General features: G+C 49.6%; 4 protein-coding genes across 4 annotated transcripts; 3 read left to right on the top strand and 1 right to left on the bottom strand.

Annotated features, from left to right (window-relative positions):
* Positions 1-9,318: 9,318 nt before the first annotated feature.
* PV10_04654 (uncharacterized protein) lies at positions 9,319-11,189 on the top strand (the record flags this gene model as incomplete). Its single annotated transcript, XM_016369227.1, has 4 exons — positions 9,319-9,347; positions 9,406-10,461; positions 10,514-10,930; positions 10,988-11,189. 4 exons carry the CDS (start codon positions 9,319-9,321, stop codon positions 11,187-11,189), a joined length of 1,704 nt encoding a protein of 567 aa, XP_016225015.1.
* A 2,857-nt stretch (positions 11,190-14,046) lies between these two features.
* PV10_04653 (proline-tRNA ligase) lies at positions 14,047-16,320 on the bottom strand. Its single transcript, XM_016369226.1, has one exon. The coding sequence runs from the start codon at positions 16,215-16,217 to the stop codon at positions 14,466-14,468; it is 1,752 nt and encodes a 583-aa protein (XP_016225014.1). The 5' UTR covers positions 16,218-16,320; the 3' UTR covers positions 14,047-14,465.
* A 187-nt stretch (positions 16,321-16,507) lies between these two features.
* PV10_04652 (T-complex protein 1 subunit alpha) lies at positions 16,508-18,755 on the top strand. Its single transcript, XM_016369225.1, has one exon. It carries the CDS (start codon positions 16,575-16,577, stop codon positions 18,276-18,278), a length of 1,704 nt encoding a protein of 567 aa, XP_016225013.1. The 5' UTR covers positions 16,508-16,574; the 3' UTR covers positions 18,279-18,755.
* Positions 18,756-19,544: 789 nt separating this feature from the next.
* On the top strand, positions 19,545-21,159 carry PV10_04651 (uncharacterized protein). The gene is made up of 3 exons (XM_016369224.1): positions 19,545-19,907; positions 19,982-20,167; positions 20,232-21,159. Exons 1-3 carry the CDS (start codon positions 19,742-19,744, stop codon positions 21,017-21,019), a joined length of 1,140 nt encoding a protein of 379 aa, XP_016225012.1. The 5' UTR covers positions 19,545-19,741; the 3' UTR covers positions 21,020-21,159.
* Positions 21,160-21,967: the final 808 nt, after the last annotated feature.

Here is a 21,967-nt window from a genome sequence, read left to right as displayed (position 1 = left end):
AAGTTGCATGTAGTCACTTCGCCTTGTGAGGTTGTAACCTTCCACACACTGTTTGAAACATCATAGTGAGCTGATGTGACTCGAGTGTTGAGAACAAAGTTTTCTCTCAACCCGAGAAAATCGACCAGTCCGTTGAGGTAGGTTTCGAGTTCTGATTGATAAGGAAATCGCTCATTCCAGTCCCAATCGTAACCTATCTCCTCCAAGAAGGTTAGGACATACACCCAGACTTCACTGTCAGCTCTGGCGCCCGGATAACGGTTCCAGAACCATGTCTAGAGTTCAAAGCATTCTATCAGTGTGTGTCTCGTTGGATGATGTCTAGGACTTTCTTACCCCTCCGATGCCTGATGCGGCCTCAAAGCATGTTCCCTTGATGCCACGTTTCTTGAGCTCATACAACATTCGAATGCCACTGAATCCCGCGCCAATGACCACTGCTGTTTGTTCAGTCTCGGATGAGCCATTGACATGGCCGTTCAACTGTGTTTGCGCCATATTTCTTGTTGGTTTTTCTAAATTCTGAGATCTAAACTTTGTACCAATGGGCCGATGTTGGTGGTACAACTCACCGTGCGAAGCATCAATAAATACCTACAACGTCTTGATGACCAGCCGAGGGTATGCCGTGTTTAGGGCCATACAAGCCATCCCGTTTGTCTCCATATTTCCGTATAACTCATCGGCTATTGCTCTCGAAAACAGTATTCGACCTCCGCTTCAAAGCCCATGGGGAGTTCTCCATCATGGAGAAATGCACTATTACCCCAGAGCCGGGCTCGGTCCAGATCTGGTTGTAAATGGCAAACTTTGAATAGTCCCAGGCTGGTGACGTTACCACGGAAAGTTGGCCAGAAACAGCGCAATAGCCGAGCCTTTCAGCCACGGTAAAGTGGCCCGAAGAAGTAAGACAGATGTCAGAATATTGGGAGTCAAGGTCGACTTCTCTAATTTCTGACCACACATGGAAATTGGTTGGCCTCCGCTTTACACTTCAACTTCTCCACCACCCCAGAATGACAAGCGATTCTCCGCCACGGGGGATCAGATACGGCAAGAAAGAGCGACTGGGGTATGGTTCGACTCCGTCCGTAGTAGTAGATCGAAGAACTTTTTCTTGGAAATTGCGCGATATCTAGAATTGAGAGTGTGCCATCTACCTTGACCAGCAAGTCAAAGACCTCCCAGTACTATTTGGAGAGACCTGAAAATTTGCGCAAATGGACCTTGATACCTCTTCGGACCATGCGCAAACCTTGAAAATTAAACAAACAAGAGCATCGCAAGCGTGCCAGCGATGCAGAGTCCGCAAAATCAAATGCGATGTCACCTCATCTGGACCGCCGTGCCATAATTGCAAGATCGACCACATCAACTGTCTGACTGCTGAAAACCGACGAAGTCGAAGGGTTCGTGTGCTAAAGGGAGTTGATAATGTGGGAACTCCGATTCTCGAGCTGGCAGATTTTCAACAGCATCAAGAAGCTACCACCCTAAAGATGAAAGATGGAGGTTTACTCTCGAATTTCCGCTTACAAACCCCGAAGAGACCTAGGAGTTCTAGTCGAGGTAACTCTAGTCTGCAACAATGCTTTACGAGCTCGTCCTAATCAGAATGGCTAGATTCGATTTCGCAAGTTGCGGCTACATCTACCCTTGGGTCGTGGAATGCTTCCAGCACACCTGGACAGCCTTCTGATCCTCCTTTATGGGAGCTTGGACGGGGTTCTTTGACGACTGGTGTCGCTGCAATTGACAATCTTCCTGCCTATATCCTTCCTCCGCAGCGCGAGATTCCTGAGGCCGAATTACAATTTCTCGTCAGCCAAGGCGCATTGTCCATCCCAGACGACGAGCTTCGTAATCAATTGCTGCGCGATTTTATATGGTACAGCTATCCTTACATGCCTGTCATCTGTCTAGAAGACTTTCTTCAAGCCTTGGAAGGTGATGGCCAGCATCGGATAAGCCTGATCCTCTTTCACGCCGTCATGTTTGCAGGTTCATCCTTCGTGGATGAGCTCTATCTTCACCAAGCAGGATTCGAAGATCGTCGAAGTGCAAGAGCGTTTTTCTACAAAAAGGTCAAGGTAAGCAGACCACAAGCCGTTCTCAGGGTGGATCGCTAAACATGGATAGCTTCTTTACGATTTCGACTGGGAATCTGACCGCATCACTCTGATGCAGACAATAATGCTCCATACCTACTGGTACACTACCGAAAGCGACCAAAAGGACCCATGGCATTGGGCAGGCATATGTATGTCATTGGGAATGACTCTTGGCTTGAGCGACAAAATTACCTATATGCATGAGGACTCCAAGACGAAGAAACTCTGGCGGAGGCTATGGTGGTCTTGTTACCTACGCGACCGGGCTCTGGCGATATCTGCTCGACGCCCGATGCGTTTTAGAGACGACCAAGTACGGATCCCTATGCTTAATATCGACGACTTTGATCTCCATGCGCCTCCCACTAGGATAGCGACGGTCAAAAACGCATTTGCGGTGATGACTTACGACTGCAGAGTGGCACTGGCACACCTGTGTATTGAAAACATCAAGCTCTCTTCAATTCTCGGACAGATAATGAGCAAGCTCTATGGACTCCAGGCGTTTAGTGGAACCACCAAAGGTCCCAGGATGCTCTATAGCCCCAAAATCTCCGAGTTCGCTCCAAGAGACGTCAACGCTCTTGAAAACGAGCTGGAAAGATGGACGAATCTTCTACCAAGCAAATGCCGCGTTGGACAGGACGCGCAGTCAAGATCACCGACCGCTGAACTCCTTTATATGCATCAAGCAACGCTCAAGTTGGGATATCTCCTCGTGACTGAAGCACTTTACCGGCCATTAAGTATCTCACGGCGTGAAACAACGCTGTCGACCGATGTTATTCAACGAAGATCACGCCCCATTGTCAAGGAATGTGCAATCAGAACAGCAGAAATGGTGCAATCTCTACGGGAACGAGATCTCTTTCGATTCTTGCCTCCTGGCGCTGGCACATGTATTGGAGTGGCGGTGGCTTCTTTTCTGGCTGACATCAAAATGTCTGGCAAATCCATGTCAGAGATACCGCACCAACACTTCCAGCAATGCATTCGCGGACTATGGAGTTTACGAGAGACTTGGCCCATTGCAGATGCCGTCTGTCGAATCGTGGGACACATGATGCGCGCACAAGACGTGGAAAATGCTAGGGTCATTGCACTACAAGCCCCGCCACTGCCGATGGAAGAGAGTATCGAAGAAACGAATGAACCCAAAAACGTCGAACCTGGGATGGATGCAGATATTGAATCACTGATTGGCCCTCCTCCAGTTCAAGTCCAAGATCTGGAAAGTGGGCTTCTGCCCGGGGACAGCATCAATATTGATCTTGAAGCGGCAGCTCAAGCTTCTGTTTCTGATCGTAGTGCCTTTGGTCTTCTAGATGACGATGAGGTTTGGTCGTTGTCAAACCAATTTCCATGGACATTGACCGAGTTTGGCCTATATGGAGATTTTGACCAGAGGGAAAAAGATTCAATCCTCCCTTCGGCTACATCGAGAGGTTTGGAGAGTACGAACCACGATGCAAATACTCATGATGAGGTGGTTAATTCGGGTTCTTTTGATGGCTTTTATTGATGCTAATACCGTGACTTCTGTATGTACATAGGTTAGAAACTCTATGGAAAAGCTTCTTATTTGACAAGACTGGCTGCAATGTCACGGTGTCTGATAGTCATGAATAGCGCTTATCATTCATCAGCCAGATCAAGCGTTCGTTGGAAAGTTGATAGATCTCACATCTATAAAAGTCTGGGGTTCAACAACTCTTAGCCAGTTGGCTATTTTGGAAAAAACGTCATCATACTGATTCCAATTCGTCCCTCTCAAGATGTTGATTGAAGGAGTCACTGTGAATACATCAAGTCTCTCTAGGAGATCCTCGTCTTTTTTGAGCCGTTCGATGTTCTCTCCGTCAAGAGCTCGCCTGAATATCGACTTCCTAACCTTCAAGCCAATCCCACTTTGCATCAAATTTTCGTGTAGTATTTCGCAAGCCGGGGAAACAATTCCAGAGCATTCTTGTAATAGATTTCCTGCCGGAGTTCCTCGCGTTCAAACTTGAACTTGGCGAGATTCGGTAGATGATGCCTGATATGTTCTGGCCCAGCGTAAGGGAAATCACTGCCGCATAAAAGATGACCAGGCTTTGCGAAATCTTGCATAAACTTGAGCACCGTGTCGCTACCCGAGAGTGCCGTATCAAAGTAAAAATTCCTCACGGCATCAACAAATGCTTCATGCTCCTCTGAGCCCGGCTCGTACCCAGAGGCTGGCCGAGTGAAAAGAAACGGCAGGGTGCCTCCAGCATGTGAGAGAATGATTTTGCAGTTGGGATGATTCTGCGGCACTTTGTTGAATAGCATGTCCACGGCCGTGATGGTCGTCTCAAACGGATACTGGACCACCGGTTGAGTCATGATGGGATTTACCAACACGGTGTCCACGGGGTGAGTTGGGTGGATAAAGATAACCGCGTTACGCCGGTCGAGCTCATCCCAAATCTTGGTGAATTCCGGATGGCCCAGGTACTGGTGTCCTGACCCATATCGCGTGAATAATGTCAGACCATCCGCCTTGAGCGTATCGAGTGCGTAAGCCACTTCGCTGAGGAAGTCGTCCGCGTCAGTCATACAGGGCAGCGTGGCAAAGAATCCATATCGTTGCGGTGCATCGTCGCGAAGCTTCGCCAGATACTCATTACAGCGGCGTGCCAGTTTCGCTCGCCCTTCGCGACTCTTGACGATGCAAGCTCCTGGTGCCGTCAGAGAGAGAATACTTGTCGAAATGTCATTCTTGTCGTTGAAGTTCTTGTCGAGGTCAAGACTCCAGTCAGGGACGCCTTTGAACCCTGAAGGATCTCCTCCTGCTTCAGCCACGGCTAGCATCCCCCTAAGTTAGCGTTTTGTATTCGTCTAGCTCCCCCAGATACTCACCTTCAGCATAGAAGTCCGTGGTGAAATGGTGGTGCACATCGATCCGTCCGAAACCCATGATGACAATTGTCTGAGTATCTACAGTATGGAAGGCAGCCTTGATGCCGAGTTCTCAAAACCTGCTTTTGAGACTCTCTTTTCAGGTCAAATATCATTTTTAAAAGTCTTGTAGGCATGTACAGCAGCATTTTAGACTAAGGGATCTATTCAATCCGGAGCGCAATACATACTACAACGGAATCATCCCGTAGACGGGTTCAGTCCGAACCAGGGTTTCCCCGAGTCGTATTGCGGGGCCCCAAGGATTTGCATGTTCAACCATGGATCTAACCCTTATACGGCATCGGATTTGTGCCAGTGACTTACTAGGCTGCTGGAACCGAGGAGAACTTGGCATTATGACTTGGACGTGGGATGAAGAACGAAACGTGTCCGCGTCTGGCACGGAATACCTACACCAGCTACGAGACTCGAATTACGGGGTTCACACAGCGGGCCGCCTTACCCTGAAGACGGCCTCATCTGTACAGATTTCATGCCAGCGATATCCAATTGCGGCGAAGCATTCATTGACGACGGTGCTTGACAACACGATAGACTTCGCTGTTGTTAGTGACATGGTAGGAGGAGGGATAGAAGGTACAACAACTCCCGACGAGTTGACAACAGTATTTTTGGTCAAGCGGACGAGGTTCTATTTACTTGGGATGGGTCTAGATGCTATGAGGCATGCTACACCTTCCACTTGGCATTGACCTCAAACTATCCACATTTCGAACCCTGGTCTAAAGCGTATAGAGAAATCCTGGCTCGTTGTCAATGAATATCTTGCCAGCCTTTGCGAGTCGATTTTTGCGTAAGAAATAAAGATCGAAAGTCGAGACGATGATGAGAATGACAACGTTGGCACTGATGCAGTCAGTCCGAGGCTCGCACCACTTGAAGGGATACAACTTACACGATACAGCCGTAGATGCCATTCAAATAGCGAGGAGCGTCTTGAGTCCTGAAGATCAATGATCCCGCCACTCCACCTAGTCCACCACCGCACACCAAAGTGGCCGAACCGAAAGCTCGTTTCCACTGGCCGCGGATATTGTTGGACTGGAAGGCCATGGCGGTTGGCACATTGGCCTGGATACCGCCCAGGATAAGGAACGAACCGAAGTATTTGGCTCCATTTCCAGGGGCCCAGGTCATGACTATCAAGCCGACTATTGCGATCACGGAATTTACGAGGATGATGGGGCCACGGATTCTGTATTTATCGCCAAGCCATCCACAGAAAAACATCGCGAAAGCTGCAAAGACCCATGGTGGTGCAACTAGACATTGGGCGGCCGCAATGCTGAACCCGAGGTTATTGCGGAGGATAATGGGCAGGAAGAATGTGACGGCGTAGGATACGGTTGTGAGGCATCTGGACTGCGTCAGCGACAACGACAAGGTGTGCATTCGCACCCGTCCCTGAGGGCGAACTTACAAGAAGATGAGGGAGAAGCACCATAACTTGACATCTTTGCCTGCCCCCAGGAATTTGCGTATGTCAAACTTCTCTGCTTCGGCATCGTTACGATCTCGTTGGATGCGTCGAATAACCCAGGCCGCCTCGTCCTTCGTGAGGAACTTGATCGATTGGTGGGCCTTGTCGGGGAAGTCCACGAGTAGGAAGTATCCAATCGCACCAATTACAACAGTGAGGATGCCTTCCATGATGAAAATCTAGTTCGGCGTCTTTGGTCAGCAGCTGGTCGTGTCTCCATTTATCCAACTTGTTGGCAAGAGAGGTCCGCTGAGGTGAGCTGTTCTACTCACCCATCGCCATCCGGCTTTCCCAGCCAGTCCATCCATCTGCATTAATCCATACGCAAGGATCTGCACGTGATATCAGTGTCTGTTCATATGCCTGGGTCGTTCGGCTACACATACACCAGAGAATGCCCCAGCTGTTGTTGCAATGAGATAGAACGCTGCAAAGCGTTTCTGCACTTCGAATCGAGTGTAATAAGTGCTGACAAGATAGATACATGCCGGGAACTATGCGACCTCTGATTAGTTTCTGTGTTGATGAAGAAGCTGCTCTGCATAAAACGAAGAAGGATGACCTACGTAGCCAGCTTCAAAGGCTCCAAGCAAGACACGCAATCCAACAAGTTGGACCCAGTTTTGGACAAAGCCAAAGCACAGCATTGAGACGCCCCAAAGCACGCAGATCCCGGCGAGAAATATTCTTGGGCCCATGGTTCGCACCAACACCGCACCGGGGAACTCAAAGATGATGTAGGGGACGAAGAAGATCATGGCCACAAGGTTGAAGCGGTTCTCGATAGCGAGGTTAAGGTCTACCGTCATTCTGCTCGAGGTATTAGAGACTAGTAGCAAGAGTGAGGGCACGTTTCCACGAACCCTGCAATGGCAGCAGCTCCGAGATTGGATCTGTCCAACAAGCTGATGAAGAACAAGGCTCCTGTAACGACAGTGACGCGAATGTCAATTCGACGCAAGATTCGGCGCTGCTGGTCGAGAGGCATGTCATCTTCGACAATCTCTGACTTTGCATCGATCGATTGAGGCAGTTCACCATCCTCGACGTGCTCCATGGCGATGTCTTTGTTTGCTGGAGTTGGTGCATCCATGACTGCAACTGGGTGACTAGCGAGCCTGGTCGATCTCAAATGAAATTGTCCAGAACGGGGTTTGGTGCAAACAGACCTCAAGAGAAGGAATTATTGAAGCGTCGGAAGCCTTCTCTTCGCATATGTAGCAAAGATCATGCCGCAACAACGTCGTTCAGATCCCGTCAACCCCGGAGTGCATACGAGAATAGTCTTGCCAAGGCACGGGTTTGCTCCGTCTGGGGAATCATTTCATTCGGATCAACTTTGCCGCAAGGTATCCGCTTCCTTAGTTAACCATACTCTGGCTCATGACACAATACTTCGTCGACATAGTCTCCTTCTCAGAGCACAGTGCATTCGCATTCATGAACAGCAGGAGACCTGTACAAGCAACATGTCTGCAAGGCACATATGGCTGCTCTTTCAGTGTGACTATATGGGGAGCAGAATTCAATAAGAAGTCGGTGTTGACAACGCCGCAGGCGTGGATAGCGAACCTTGATTGGATGCTGCCGCATTGGCCCGGAAAAGATCCGTTTCTGTAGCCCTTCTCCACAGTTTTCTACACATATGTGTGGAGAGGTGGAGGTGAAGAGAATACTCAGGAGAGCCATGGGGCAGGATGAGGATTGACAAACGGAACACCATTCGTTGCCGGGATCTAATCCGCTGCAATACTTCTCCTAGCTACTGAAACTGGCCCACAGGCTCTACAATATCGGCAATTCGACCTATTATCCACTGCCGGTCCGGAATTCATCCTGTCTCCAACATCGGTCTCAGTCGATCGGACCGCGTGCCTGGAGCGTCGTACGTGAGTCAAATCACATCAGCAGAGACCTTCAAACGCATACGATCGCTCTATTCCAGAAGCACCGACCTGGTCATCGTCTCTGAGTCTGGAACGCCGTCACTGTGTTGATGGCAGATAAGGTAATAATTCCACGAGAGAATGGCCAACTTGACTTGGTGGAAGGTCAGTGAAGTTCATACTCCCCACAAGGGTAGACTTATCGTCGTCAGTGGGCATGTTATCTAGAATCAACAACGGTGTAACGCACTTATTGTACCTGTTTACCGTGTTTGCCGTGTTTGCGAGGACTGTGATCATAAGCGCCAACCCTCTCCACTCCATAGAGCGAAAGCTGCTTCTCCATCTTTCGGAGCGCGGGGATGGGGTCTTGAATATCCAGAGCTAAGCTTTGTTCAATCTCAGCTTTCGAGAATACTCGACCATGTGATAATCGTCTCTTCGACATTGCACTGTTGCTTCTCTCCTTCAGTCGATGGGAAGAAAATGATCTTTCACAAGTGTTTAGGCTAAACCATTTGTTGCATTCACGGTCATGTTCCTCCCTGTGGAGACATGAATACAACCTCGGCTCGGTTAGAAGACAAACACACCAGCGAAGACCTTGTCCACGTCCTCATACATTGATCACTAGCACCATGACAGGCAAGAGACCTACGAAAAGAACAAAGATTTCCGAGGCTTGTGAGCCCTGTCGGTTTGTCTCAACTGCTGCCCCTTGTTCCTGCTGTGATTGGCCGCTAACATTCGATCCCAGGCATCGAAAAATCCGATGCGACGGGACACGTCCTGGTCTGCCCACAAAATGAGATATTGAGGCCCGAAATATCAGACTAACGAGATGACAGTGTGTGGTCCTTGTCATAGAAGAGGTCGTCAGCCCCCAGAATGTACATACATGAGCACGGGTGGCGAGTTGGCTCAAAGGTCAGTCTTCGGGCGACTCAGGCAGCTTTCGCTCCAGGAATGCTGAGCATGAAGCTAGGCAGTACATCATCGAGCTTGAAAAGAAAATCCGTGCCCTAAACAGCAAGAACAAGAACCCAACCCTGGACGCCAACCTGAGCGATACGACAACAGACCAGACACAGCAGTCGACCTTGGAGGCAGACCATTCCGCCCTCGTCACCCAGGACCATGAAAATCATGCTTTGGGCTATACCGCACCTGATGGACCATTTGATTTAGAGACTGAAACGCAAAGTCATTCGCGTCACAGCGAGACCGCTGTTATCAGACCAGAGCTCAATTCCCACGGACTAGAGTCCTCGAGTCTACGTTTCCCATCGACTTCCGCAGCTGATATCGGTTCGGATCAGAGCCTGTATCTGTCAAGTGCCTTGAGCCCACAAAGAAGCGAGTTGCAAAGCCCTGCACCACTCAGCGTGGAGCAAGGTTTCGCATCTGCCAGGTTTTGGGGAGAAACATGCAAACTACTGGGTTCTCACAATCATTTGCAGTCCATCGGCGAGAGGATTCAAATCCACAAACCAAAACGTTTCCGCGGGACGTCCGAGGGCAGAGCTATCAGCTCACCTGAATACCTCCTTCCCGTCAGATCGACGGCAGACTCTTTGCTACAATTGTATTGGACCGACATCCTGCCGTTCTTCCCTTTTGTTCACCGACCGTCTTTCCAGGAGCGATACGAGCAACTGTGGGTCAGCGATTCACCACCGCCGGATGACGGGTTCCACTGTCTGCTGAATATAATCTTCGCAATCTCATCGAGAGTGAGTGGAAAGACATCGCTTAAAGCCAGGGAAGCCTCCTCGACTTCTTTTATTGCACGAGCTCGTGAGCTCCTGCAGTTTGACTTCCTGTCACCTGGAACCTTAGAAACCGTTCAGACCTGGCTTTTGATGGCTCAGTATCTCCAGAGCGCCAATGAACCTTGGCCATGCTGGATTGCCGTCGGCACAGCTGTGCGAATTGCCCAAGGCATAGGTATTCACCAAGGAGGTTCGGATATCACGACATGGAGTCAGCGTGATCAAGAGATGGCTCGTCGATTGTGGCATGGATGTGCTCTTATGGATCGGTCTGTGTTAACCATACAAAAACGAGCGTAACCTGTGGCTGACTCGGTGCAGAATTATTGCTGGTACTTTGGGTCTTCGCTCCACAGCCCATGAGCTGGCCATGGACCCAGTTCCACTACCTACGGCAATTGACGATGAATACCTGTCGGCTATACCCAATGTGTATGGCAAACAACCCTTGTCTAGGCCGTCCCTACAGGCCTTCTTCATCAGCACCACACGGCTTTTCGATATATTGTCCGACGTCATGGATCGCTTCTACACCGACTCAAGACGGAGTGACGCCGTGGCCTCTACGATTCACACTACCAACGAAGACTTAAATCTTAAAGGATTAGTCGAGGCCGAAGCCCGACTGAATGGTTACTGGGAGCACCTGCCCTCCTCTTTGAAATCCAGTCTTCCAGCTCCAGCATCGGTGGGCGGACGTAGGGAACTGGTTTTGCAAGCATCAGTCCTTCGATGTCGGTGAGTTTGACACTTCCGAGAAGAATATAGCAGCTCATCTGAACCTTCATCCGTCAGGTTTTTATTTACCAAACTTCTGATCTACCGGCCGTTGCTTGCTCGATTATTGGACCTGACAGATGACTCCGTCAATCAAAATAATCGGCAAGATGACTCTGTCGGTTCCTCAATCCTTCAGAGCTCGGCGGCCATCTGCGTTCGGTCGGCTATGGAGCTCACCAATATCCTCTGTGACAACCTCATCGAGAATTCAGAGTGAGTCAGGTCGTCCTCTATCCACACGGCAGACATTGAGGCACTAATTTACGACTTTTCGATAGCTTTCTTCCGCCTTGGTGGCATCCCGTTTCATGTGAGCTCGGACTCCTACATGTAACCCTCTTCCAGCCTTCCCTCGTTCCACTAACACAATAGCAGTCTTGTATGCATCATCGACCGTTTTGGCAGCTGGCCGCAAGTGCTCCGTCGGACTTCAGAGTGTCAATCAAATGGAACTAGAAGGCACTTGGCACAAAGTGCTTCATTGTCTTGAGCGAGCCGTCGGTCAAATTACAACAGCTGGACTGTGTCACTCGATTCTGTCACAATTGGAGAAATCAACATGCCGCGGTCAGTCTTCTGGACTCATGACACCCAATCACCCCAACCGACCGAGCACCCGAAACGGTCAGACAGGTTTGCCTGCAATCAACGGTGACATTTTCCGAGATTCTTTGTTCGAAGAGGCAGGCTTACCTAATCTAATGGATGCCGATTGGGACTCATGGAAGTCGTGGGTAGGCCCACCCCTGGACATGGACTTTCAATTATAGGTGCGATGGATTTCAATTCTTGGTCGTCACGATACACTGCCTCGCAATTTCGATTTTGTATACCATGGCCGTCTATAAAGCACTATATCTGAGTGTTCTGCGAATTCAAATCCATGCTAATTCTCACCCACTTACCTCGATCAGTCTACATTCCATGGCTCATCCTCGATATTTCTAATGTACGGAACAGGCAGCTTATCGCCAGGCAATTCCTCCTCGGGGTAGTCCGGACGACTCCTGTTTTCCAAATCTTTTGCAAATTAGCGTCACATAAAATGCGGAAAACAGCCGAACCCAAACGTAGAGGTTGAGATTATCGTCCAGATTGAAGACGTGGAGTATACATTGAACTTAACCTTCTCTCAAATGGAGGCATAGATACCCCATTGAGCTGGCAGGCAGGCTACCGGAGCCGTCCCGTAACAGCAGTACTTATGTACATACGCGACCAACCATGGGAATATTCCGTCAGTTGCCTAGACCCATCGATGTTCGCGCACTTGGCGAAGACGGGGAACAACCTTATGACCAGGGCCGGAAGTAATTGTATCCGAATTCAGTAGAGGCGTTGACTAAGAGAGACTAGCCAGGCACCAAGAGTATCACATCTATAGATTTTCACACCAAATACATTACGGCAGAGAGTGTGGCGTCCGAAGGAGGACAAGTGTTAGGAAATAGGTAGTATTGGAAACCCGACGGCTACTTACCACCAAAGACAGATGCCTGTTGTGCGAGTCTGGGAAAGTTGGAACAAATCCATTCCTGCACTTCGTCGCCATAAGCATATTGATCTCGCAAATAGATATTCTCGGTACTGATCTCTGCAACGCATCCAGTCTCAGCCCTGTCGAGGAAACGGTCGTACGCTTTCATAATAGTGGTGTACGGTGTGAGTTTTTCTTTAGGCCAAAGGCTGAGCATTGATTCGGTCAGTCCTGTAGCGACCACTCCTGGACATATACAGTTGATGCTGACACCGACATCGTTCAAATGTGAGGCCAGTGATCGCACCAGGCCAGGGATCTAACACCGTCAGTCGGCATGCCCTCGCTTGAAGATATGTACTTGTTTGACCTACTGCAGATTTGCTAGCAGCATAAAGTGGTCCCACTTCCAGAGGGTATAGTGCTGCGGAACTGGCAGTGATAATAATTTTCCCTCCAGGCGAATTATTGCGAGAAAAGTAATGTTGAGCCAGAACCGTGGTATAGATTACACCAGTCAAGTTGATGTCAATGGTTTTGAGATTGGGTTTCGTCGGTGGTGTGTTATTGGTGTCCTTCGAACCGACAGCGTACATGTTGAATGAGTCGACAATTCCAGCGTTCGCGGCCACTGTGCAGAGGGTCAAATCAATACTTGGTAGTGCTGAAGATATCTTGTGAGCATACCAAAGTCTAGTCGTCCCCATTTGTCCCAAATTTGCCGAAACGCCTCCAGTTGATCTTCGTAGCTCGCAACGTTGGTGCGTACAAAATGAGCATTTGGGCCAAACTGTGTGGCATATGCGGAACCCTTTTCTTCGTCAACATCGCATAGACCAACTTTGTAGCCTCGACCGAGGAGATGTTGGGTAAGTGCCAGGCCAATGCCGCTTGCTGGTCGCTATGAGCTTCGAAGATATAACCTGGTAATTGAACACTTACCAGCACCAGTCACCAGGGCAACCTTGGTGACGTCCATAGTAGCAAGCCCTCAGAATAGTGATGGGAGGGTCAGGTTTCGCAAGAGACTGAATTCAAGTGGAACTGAGCAGTCTGTTGTCTCACAGGCGTGACTTGAGTCTTCTCCTAAATGAACTCGTTTCTAAGGTTGTTTCTTTCGTATCTGACCTGGGCATCAACTTCCGTCTGTCATTGGCCCGATATATGATGTTGATGATGAAGATTAAGGATTTGACAGCCGAAAGCCAACTTGGAGCTCGCAAGCAACATTAGCGACGAATAGAGGACTCGAAGTCGGAATCGAAGAGCACGGGATGGCTCCGGAGGCTAGGATGAGTGTCACCCGGATCATTTCCAGGAGGGATTAACGAGTACATACATAAAATAGGTACGGTAATATCCCTGCCAATTAAACGAGTGACCTATGGACGACTTTCCTACCGGTGTTGTGGCGATGTAGTTGAGAAACATACTATATCTTATGTGTCTTATGCGCATAAAATAGAGATTACAAGCACATCCTTCGACCTGATAAGTTTGGCTGCGAAACTACGGTACCTCAACAGTCGTAGATAACAAAGCCCTCATAATTAAATAGCCAGATCAAGTGTTTGTTGGAAAGTTGATAAAGAGATCAGGTCCATACAAGTCTGAGGCTTGCACGCCTTTTCTACCTGCCTAGTACCTACTGGAAGTACATGTCTAGCGCACCGACGCACCGACGCTGCTGGCGAATCTTTGACCTGTTGCTCCTTTTTTATCTCCCACCAATCATTGAAATCACCACCCATGATGCACATTGAACGAATTGACGGTCAGGCAGCATGAAATGATATGCCTTTGATTTGTTTGGTCGAAATAGCCAATTGGTTGCACATGGACGCACTCAGTCGCTACTTGATTTGGACTCGTGATAGTCCCAATCAATCAATTGCATCTTTCTCAGAGTCCTTGAATCGTCGTCCCCTGTGACTTTATCTTTGCTTTGGTATCGTCAACTCATCTCATGTCATCTTGCTCACTTCTATTCATCAGCACCTCCGTTCTCTAGCGATTCTAGTATGATCGTCCGAACAAACACCATGCCTCAGCCTTGTTGGAGCAGAAGGGGTTTCCGCATGGCGTCACTCCCTTTTCAATTCCCTCAGGTTGGTCGAATGGAATGCAGAGACTCTTTGCACCCATGCTGGGGGCACGCTCGTCTTCAGGTACACCGGCCTGCTCCTCGGCTTTGCGTGCACTAAGCTCCTTGATCTGATCTTCACATTTTTCGGTCAAGCAGGATGGAAGAAGAATCACGTTCTTGTCGTTCAATGCCGGAACAAACTCATCCCAGTTGGTGATCTTCTTGATGTGAGATTTGTATGTGGCGTCGGCTCGAGCAAACAGGTCCTTCTGAATGGTCTCCAGCAATTCAGGCACGGCAGTGTTGAGTTCGCTGATGGCAATCTGGCCCTTGCCTTCGGATTTGGGAAGATCTCGTCTCGAAGTGGTAAGAAAGTGACCCTTGCTCTCGCCAGGTCCAAATTCAAGTCGGAGAGGAACGCCCTTCAGCTCCCAGTCGTTGAATTTGTACCCTGGAGAGTATCCTTCACGGAAGTCAGCTTCAACTCGGACGTTGACAGCCTTGAGTATTTCCTTCAATCCTTCGATCTCTTTGTACAAGGCCTCCCGCTCCTCGTCCGTGGTCTTGGCGGTCACGCCAACTGGTACAATCACCACCTGGGTTTCCACCACCCGCGGTGGCAGGACCAGTCCACGATCGTCCGAGTGAATCATGACCATGACACCAATGACTCGAGTGGACAAGCCCCAAGAGTTCTGCCAGACAAACAGGTTGTTCTTCTTCTCTTCCTCCGTCTTTGCATTGGGGTCCTGGACGCTGATACCGAACATTTTGCTGAAGTTTTGACCCAAGCAGTGCGAAGTGCCTCCCTGGATACCACGTCCGGTGGCTGGAATGTATCCTTCGACCGTAGTAGTGTAGTAACCTCCCGCAAACTTTTCCTTCTCAGTCTTGCGACCTTTGATGACGGGAACAGCAAGCAGGTCCTCGTAGACGCTGGCATAGAGATCAAGGATTTCAAGGACCTCTTTGCCCGCGTCGGATTCCGTCAGATGAGCAGTGTGGCCTTCCTGCCAGTGGAACTCCCGCGTACGAAGGAAAGGTTGAGGGTTCTTGAACTCCCATCGCACAACCGAGTTCCATTGATTCAGCTTCAATGGTAGATCTCGATAACTCTGGATCCATTTGGCGTAGTATGGGTACATGACGGTCTCGGAGGTCGGTCGGATTGCGATTTTCTTGTCGAGCTTGGTGCTACCGCCGTGGGTGACCCATGCGACTTCAGCTGCAAAACCTTCGATGTGATCTTTTTCCTTGGTCAAGACATCCTCCGACACGAACAATGGGAAGGAGCAGTTCTTGACGCCCATCTTCTTGATCCTAGAGTCAAACCAGGCACGAACCTCATCCCAGATGAATTGAGATGCAGGCTTGAGAATGTAGCACCCTGAAATGTCATAGTAGTCAAGCATGTCTCCCTTGGTCAAGACTTGTTGATACCAATCAGGAAAGTCCTTCTCTTTCTCGACATCGATACCAATCAAGGCTGCGCCCTCTTTCTTCTTGGACTTTCCGCCTCCGCCTGCGGCTTTGGCTTGGGGCAATTTGGCTTCTGGCTTGCCAACGGGTTTGTTTGGTTTGGGCTTCTTTTCCTTGGGTGTAGGCTTATCGGCGGATGCTGGCTGTTCCTCCTTCTCCCTTGTGGGAAGTTCAGCCTTGGAGGGATTGCGTGAGTGAGACATGAAGTCGGTATGGCCTACAGCCTGGGACGAATCTTAAGATTACCGACACAGGGAGTGATGGTATTAAGAGGGTGAGGTGGGCAGATTGTTGGATGAGTCAAAAGCAGACCGACTGCGGTTGTGGTAAATCGCAGGAGAGGGTCGCGCCTGCCAATTGCCAGGGTCAATTTGCCCCGCGTTTCCGTTCCTGCCCAAAATTATTCCCAAGTCTTGGCGCCGATGATTTTCATCAGACAAAGGCAGGAACGCAGGAACGCAGCCTGCCGCTTGATAATCTCTCGGTCGACCATCCATCACCATCCCTCGCCGCACTCCGCAAACCTCCCATCCCTACCTGTTTCTGAGTCGAATTCAATCATGGCCGGGATCTTTGAAGGCCCTCGGAACGCTGGCACCCTTTTCCTGGGCGGAACCAAGATCAGTGGCTCTGACATTCGCGATCAGAATGTCCTGGCAACCCAGGCAATCGCCAATGTCGTCAAATCCTCGTTTGGTCCGTCAGGACTCGACAAGATGATGGTCGATGATATCGGAGACGTCACAGTCACAAATGATGGCGCTACAATCCTCAGCCTCCTCGACGTCGAGCACCCCGCAGGCAAGATCCTAGTTGACCTGGCACAGCAACAAGATAAGGAAGTTGGAGATGGCACTACCTCTGTTGTACTCATCGCCGCAGAACTTTTAAGAAGAGCCAATGAGTTGATGAAGAACAAGATTCATCCCACAGTCATCATCACCGGCTATCGTTTGGCTCTGAGAGAAGCGGTCAAGTACATGCAAGAGAACATTGCCACAAAGGTCGAGACACTAGGCCGGGAGAGTTTGATCAACATCGCAAAGACATCAATGTCCAGCAAAATCATCGGGGCCGATGCAGATTTCTTCTCCAACATGGTCGTGGACGCTATGCAATCAGTCAAGTCAGTCAACATCCAACGCAACGAAACAAAATATCCCGTCAAGGCGGTCAACATCCTCAAAGCCCATGGCAAGAGTGCCACAGAGTCGATCCTCGTCAAGGGTTACGCTTTGAACTGCACAGTGGCGTCACAGGCCATGAAGACCAGGATCACCGACGCCAAGATCGCCTGCTTGGACATGAATCTACAAAAGGAGAGAATGAAACTCGGAGTTCAGATCACCGTCGAAGACCCACAACAGCTCGAAAAGATCAGAGAGAGAGAATCCGGCATCATTCTTGAGAGAGTGGACATGATTCTCAAGGCTGGCGCAAACGTTGTTCTCACGACCAAGGGAATTGAAGACCTTGTCCTCAAGATGTTTGTCGAACGAGGTGCCATGGCAGTCAGAAGGTGCAAGAAGGAGGATCTTAGGCGGATAGCCAAGGCCACCGGAGCCACTTTGATCAGCACCCTTTCAGATCTCAATGGTGACGAGAAATTTGAAAAAGAGTCGCTTGGCTACGCCGAAGAGGTGGTCCAGGAGAGGATCTCGGATGACGAATGCATTCTCGTCAAAGGCACCAAGGCGTTTTCGTCGGCTTCCATCATCCTGCGAGGCTCAAATGAATACCAACTGGACGAGATGGAACGATCGGTGCATGATTCATTATCGGCTGTCAAGCGCACACTCGAGTCGGGCAGTATTGTCCCTGGAGGCGGAGCTGTCGAGACCGCTCTCCACATTTATTTGGAAGAATTTGCTATGACTGTGTCATCTCGCGAGCAGCTGGCAATAGGAGAATTCTCACAGTCGCTTCTTGTGGTGCCGAAGACTCTAGCGGTCAATGCCGCAAAGGATTCGTCAGATCTTGTTGCTCAGCTGCGTTTCAGACATGCTCTAAGCCAGCGAGTACAGGATGGGGATGCCAATGAGAGAGAAAAGGACATTGCCAAGAAACGACAGTACAAAAACTATGGTCTGGACCTGATGCGAGGCAAAGTAGTGGACGTGGTCAAGATGGGCGTCCTGGAGCCCAGCATCAGCAAGGTGAAGCAGCTCAAGAGTGCGGTCGAGGCATGTATCGCCATCATGAGAATCGACACTTTGATCAAACTCGATCCTCCGGAACCCCAAGACGATGGACACGGGCATTGATTTACGAACCCACTCTGCACCTTGTCGAGGACTGGGGATGCTCAGGCTGCAGCTGCATAGCATCACTCCCGCTCGATGCCGTTTGTCTCGACTACAGTGGTCAAAATGCATGTCCTCCAGATCGTTTCCTTGACCGGATCGCTTTACGCCACGGTCACGTGGGCAACGGTGAACGTCAGAGACGCAGAGCGACTCCCAAATCCAGTCACCATCGCCTCAAGGGAAGAACCTTGGACGGACGTTACTGCGACATCGGAGGCGCAGTGATATCGTGCCCAAGACCGGCATGTCAGATGGCTGTTGGGGAGCAATGGCATCTGTAATAAACAGCCACAACTAGATCGCGATGATGATAGTGATGGACACATCCCAACGAAACGTGTATAACACTGACGATGTACTTCAGCCAAAACTTGTTAGAATCGAAGATGACCCTCTATCTCTTACCATCATCATCGTAACCTCCATCGTGTATCTCTCTACGTCTCTCTCCTCTCATCCACTGGAGGTGTTGCGCCAGTGACCAGCTTCATTTTTCCCCACATGTAAGTTGGTGTCGAATTCCAGAATAGCAACACCAAAAGCCGGACACGCGTTTGATTTGTTTTGATATCATCCACCGCTTGCGTCACCCCGAGGTTGTAATATGCGTGATTTCAAAGTCCACATTGTCGTCACCAACCATTGTTTAACTGAGCCACAGCTACATGAGTGGGATTTTAGGCTGAATGACGGGGAAAGCCTCGAGGCATGCAAGCGACAGCACAGCACGATGAAACACACAGCACAACCCAGTTAAGTGACGGTAGTACTGGCACGGTGGCTCAGCAGCTTATTGCGGCCGCCCTATTCCCAAAGAACAAACCCTGCCCTCCACCAGGCACGCATGGGAATTCCGAATCCGGGGCGCGCCAAAAGCTTGAGTGAGAGTCGTCCCGTCACGCTATTCGTCCAAGAGCACGATGCTTTTCTTCGATGCGAGACGGGAGAGGGACACTGTGGCTCTGGGCAAAGTCTCTCCCCAAAATAAACCAGACGCACGGACCCAATGACATATGTGGAGGGAGAAGCCACAGACCTTGAGTCCAGAAGCCCAGCACAGACACTGCCAACCATGAACTTCCCGTGTCTATGGAACGATTGATTGGTTCCGCAGTGAATGTCGACAACTATCGAATCTGGATCTGGCAAAACCGCGCAATGGTATTCTTTGCTATCGAAATGGAAATTTCTCACAATGTAACGATTGCGATGGATCATGGTGTTGGGTGGTTTGGAAGATGAGGGTGTTGTCTATATAGAGAGACCATGGACTCCCGACTAGCCATGTCGACATCAACAAACTCCTGGATCAGTCAAACAGATTCCACTGCCATTGCCACTGCTCCTACCACTATCAATCAGCCTTCGGTGCTTGAGATATACAATATAGACCACAACACATCACATCATACAAATCCATCATGATCGCCATCCAGACTCAAGAGCCCATGACTCGCGATCCCCACGGACTATTCAGCCCTTTAACCTCGACGACCACGACCAAACTACCCTTTAAAACAGCCCGATTAAGCGTTGTCCATGAAGAGGTTCCCGTCGCAGGCGCACCTCCAATCATCGACTTTTCCCGTACGTGACCCTTTTCCCCCATCTATCCAAAACCCATCAAATCACCAAAAAAGCCCACCTAACACACATCATAGCATTCTACTCGACCGACAAAGCCCAAAAACAAGTCCTCGTCGATCAAGTACGCCGAGCATGTCTAGAAAAGGGATTCTTCCAAATCACCAACCACGGGGTATCTGAAGAACTTCAAGACGCCATCTTCCAACAATCAAAAGACTTCTTCTCTCTCCCCGTGGAAGAAAAAGAGAAACTCGATAAGAGTAAGTCACAATTCACTGATACTCATACTCAAAGGACCACTATATACTAACACATCAAAACCAGCCCACCACCCCAACAAACTCGGGTACGAATGTCTCCGCTCGCAAAACTTTGAAGGCAAAACCGCCGGCGACCTGAAAGAAGGTTTCTTCATCGGACGCAAACTGGCCCCAACGCACCCCTACGTGCTCCAAAACCGCATCCATTGCGGTCAAAACGTCTACCCACAACAAGTGCCCAACCCCACTCAATTCCAACAAGTCGTCGACGAATACCACGCCACCATGACTCGATTAGCAGAAAACATTCTGCGCGTCATCGCCCTGACCTTGAACCTCTCCGAGGATTTCTTCCAAACATTCTGCACCGAACCAGCCGCCGTGTTGCGTCTGCTACATTACCCGCCGCAAGCACCCGACGCCAGTGCAGATGAACGCGGAATCGGTGCACATACGGATTTCGGGAGTGTGACGCTATTGCTTCAGGATGAAGTGGGTGGATTGCAGGTTTTTGACGCGGAGACGAAAGAGTGGATTGATGTCAAGCCGACAAAGGGGGCGTTTGTGGTGAATTTGGGTAATGTCATGATGAGGTGGTCGAATGATCGATATGTGTCAAATTTGCACAGGGTGATCAATAAGAGTGGGAGGGAGAGGTACAGTGTGCCGTTTTTTTACTCGGGAAATCCGGATTTTGTCATTGATTGTTTGCCGGGATGTCGGGATGAGATGGGAAAGGCAAAGTATGAGCCGATCAAGGTCCAGGATTGGATTATGGGAAGACATACGAATTCGTTTAGAGAGGCAAAAGGCTTGGAGGAGTTGTCTGCTTTGGCGAAAGTGGCTGCTTGAGGGGGTGGTTTTCCTGATTTTCTACAAGACGCATGGTGTCGCTACCAAGGCAAAATGGTCTGGTTTGGTTCTTAGCAAGCGATTGCATTAGATATCCGAGTTTATACAAAAAGATTCAATAAAACGTGTCTTTGACTCTACGATTCTCTCGCTCCATACTTTGAATCCACAAAACTATTTATATGACCACTTTTATGACATCATGTCATCCTGGTAAACAGACGACATCGAAAATTGTTGATCTTCCAAGTTGAACCTCCAACCTTACTGGCATTGACAGAAAACAAGAACAGCGAAACAAAAACGTGGCTTTCCATCGACAATGGCTGAAGCCGTGGCAGGATTTTACGCAGTGGAAACAGCCGTCGAAGGGGCTGCATTGGGAGCTCTAGCAGTGGCGAGATCAACTGCCCCTCTGCATCTGAATTTCCGCAAGATCACCTCTCCCACTCAAAAGGAACTGCTCGCTCGTGCGGGTCATTCGGTGAATATTGTCAAGGGAAAGGTGTATCTCATCGGTGGCCAGGCTGCACCATCTCTGGATCAAGACTACAGTTCAATTGCCGCCCTCACTTTACCCGTTGCTTCTTCAGCTGACGGTGAAGGTGACTTGAGCCCACAGGACTTTCAAACAATCATCCCAGAGCCCAAAGATACCCATCGTCCTCTGGCAGATAAGATGATTGACTCACCGAGTCTGTCAGAATCTGCAGATTTTGCCAGAAGCGGACATTCCACAACGGCTGTCGATGACAAGCTTTATGTGTGGGGTGGCGTGAATCTCTCTAATCAAACCCTCTGTTCAGAGGATTTCGTTGTCTTTGACACGTTGACAAACTCATATCATGTGCTGCAGGCTGACCTACCGAAATGTTTGGATGGTGTGCCACCTCCACGAGCTTTTCATACAGCAGTCGCATCACCCTTTCCGCAACCCAATTCACTACC

The sequence above is a fragment of the Exophiala mesophila genome (genome assembly GCF_000836275.1).
Source record: "Exophiala mesophila strain CBS 40295 unplaced genomic scaffold supercont1.3, whole genome shotgun sequence".
Lineage (NCBI taxonomy): Eukaryota > Fungi > Ascomycota > Eurotiomycetes > Chaetothyriales > Herpotrichiellaceae > Exophiala > Exophiala mesophila.
Note: the sequence above shows the minus strand (reverse complement) of the source record. Positions and strands in the feature narration are given on the sequence as shown.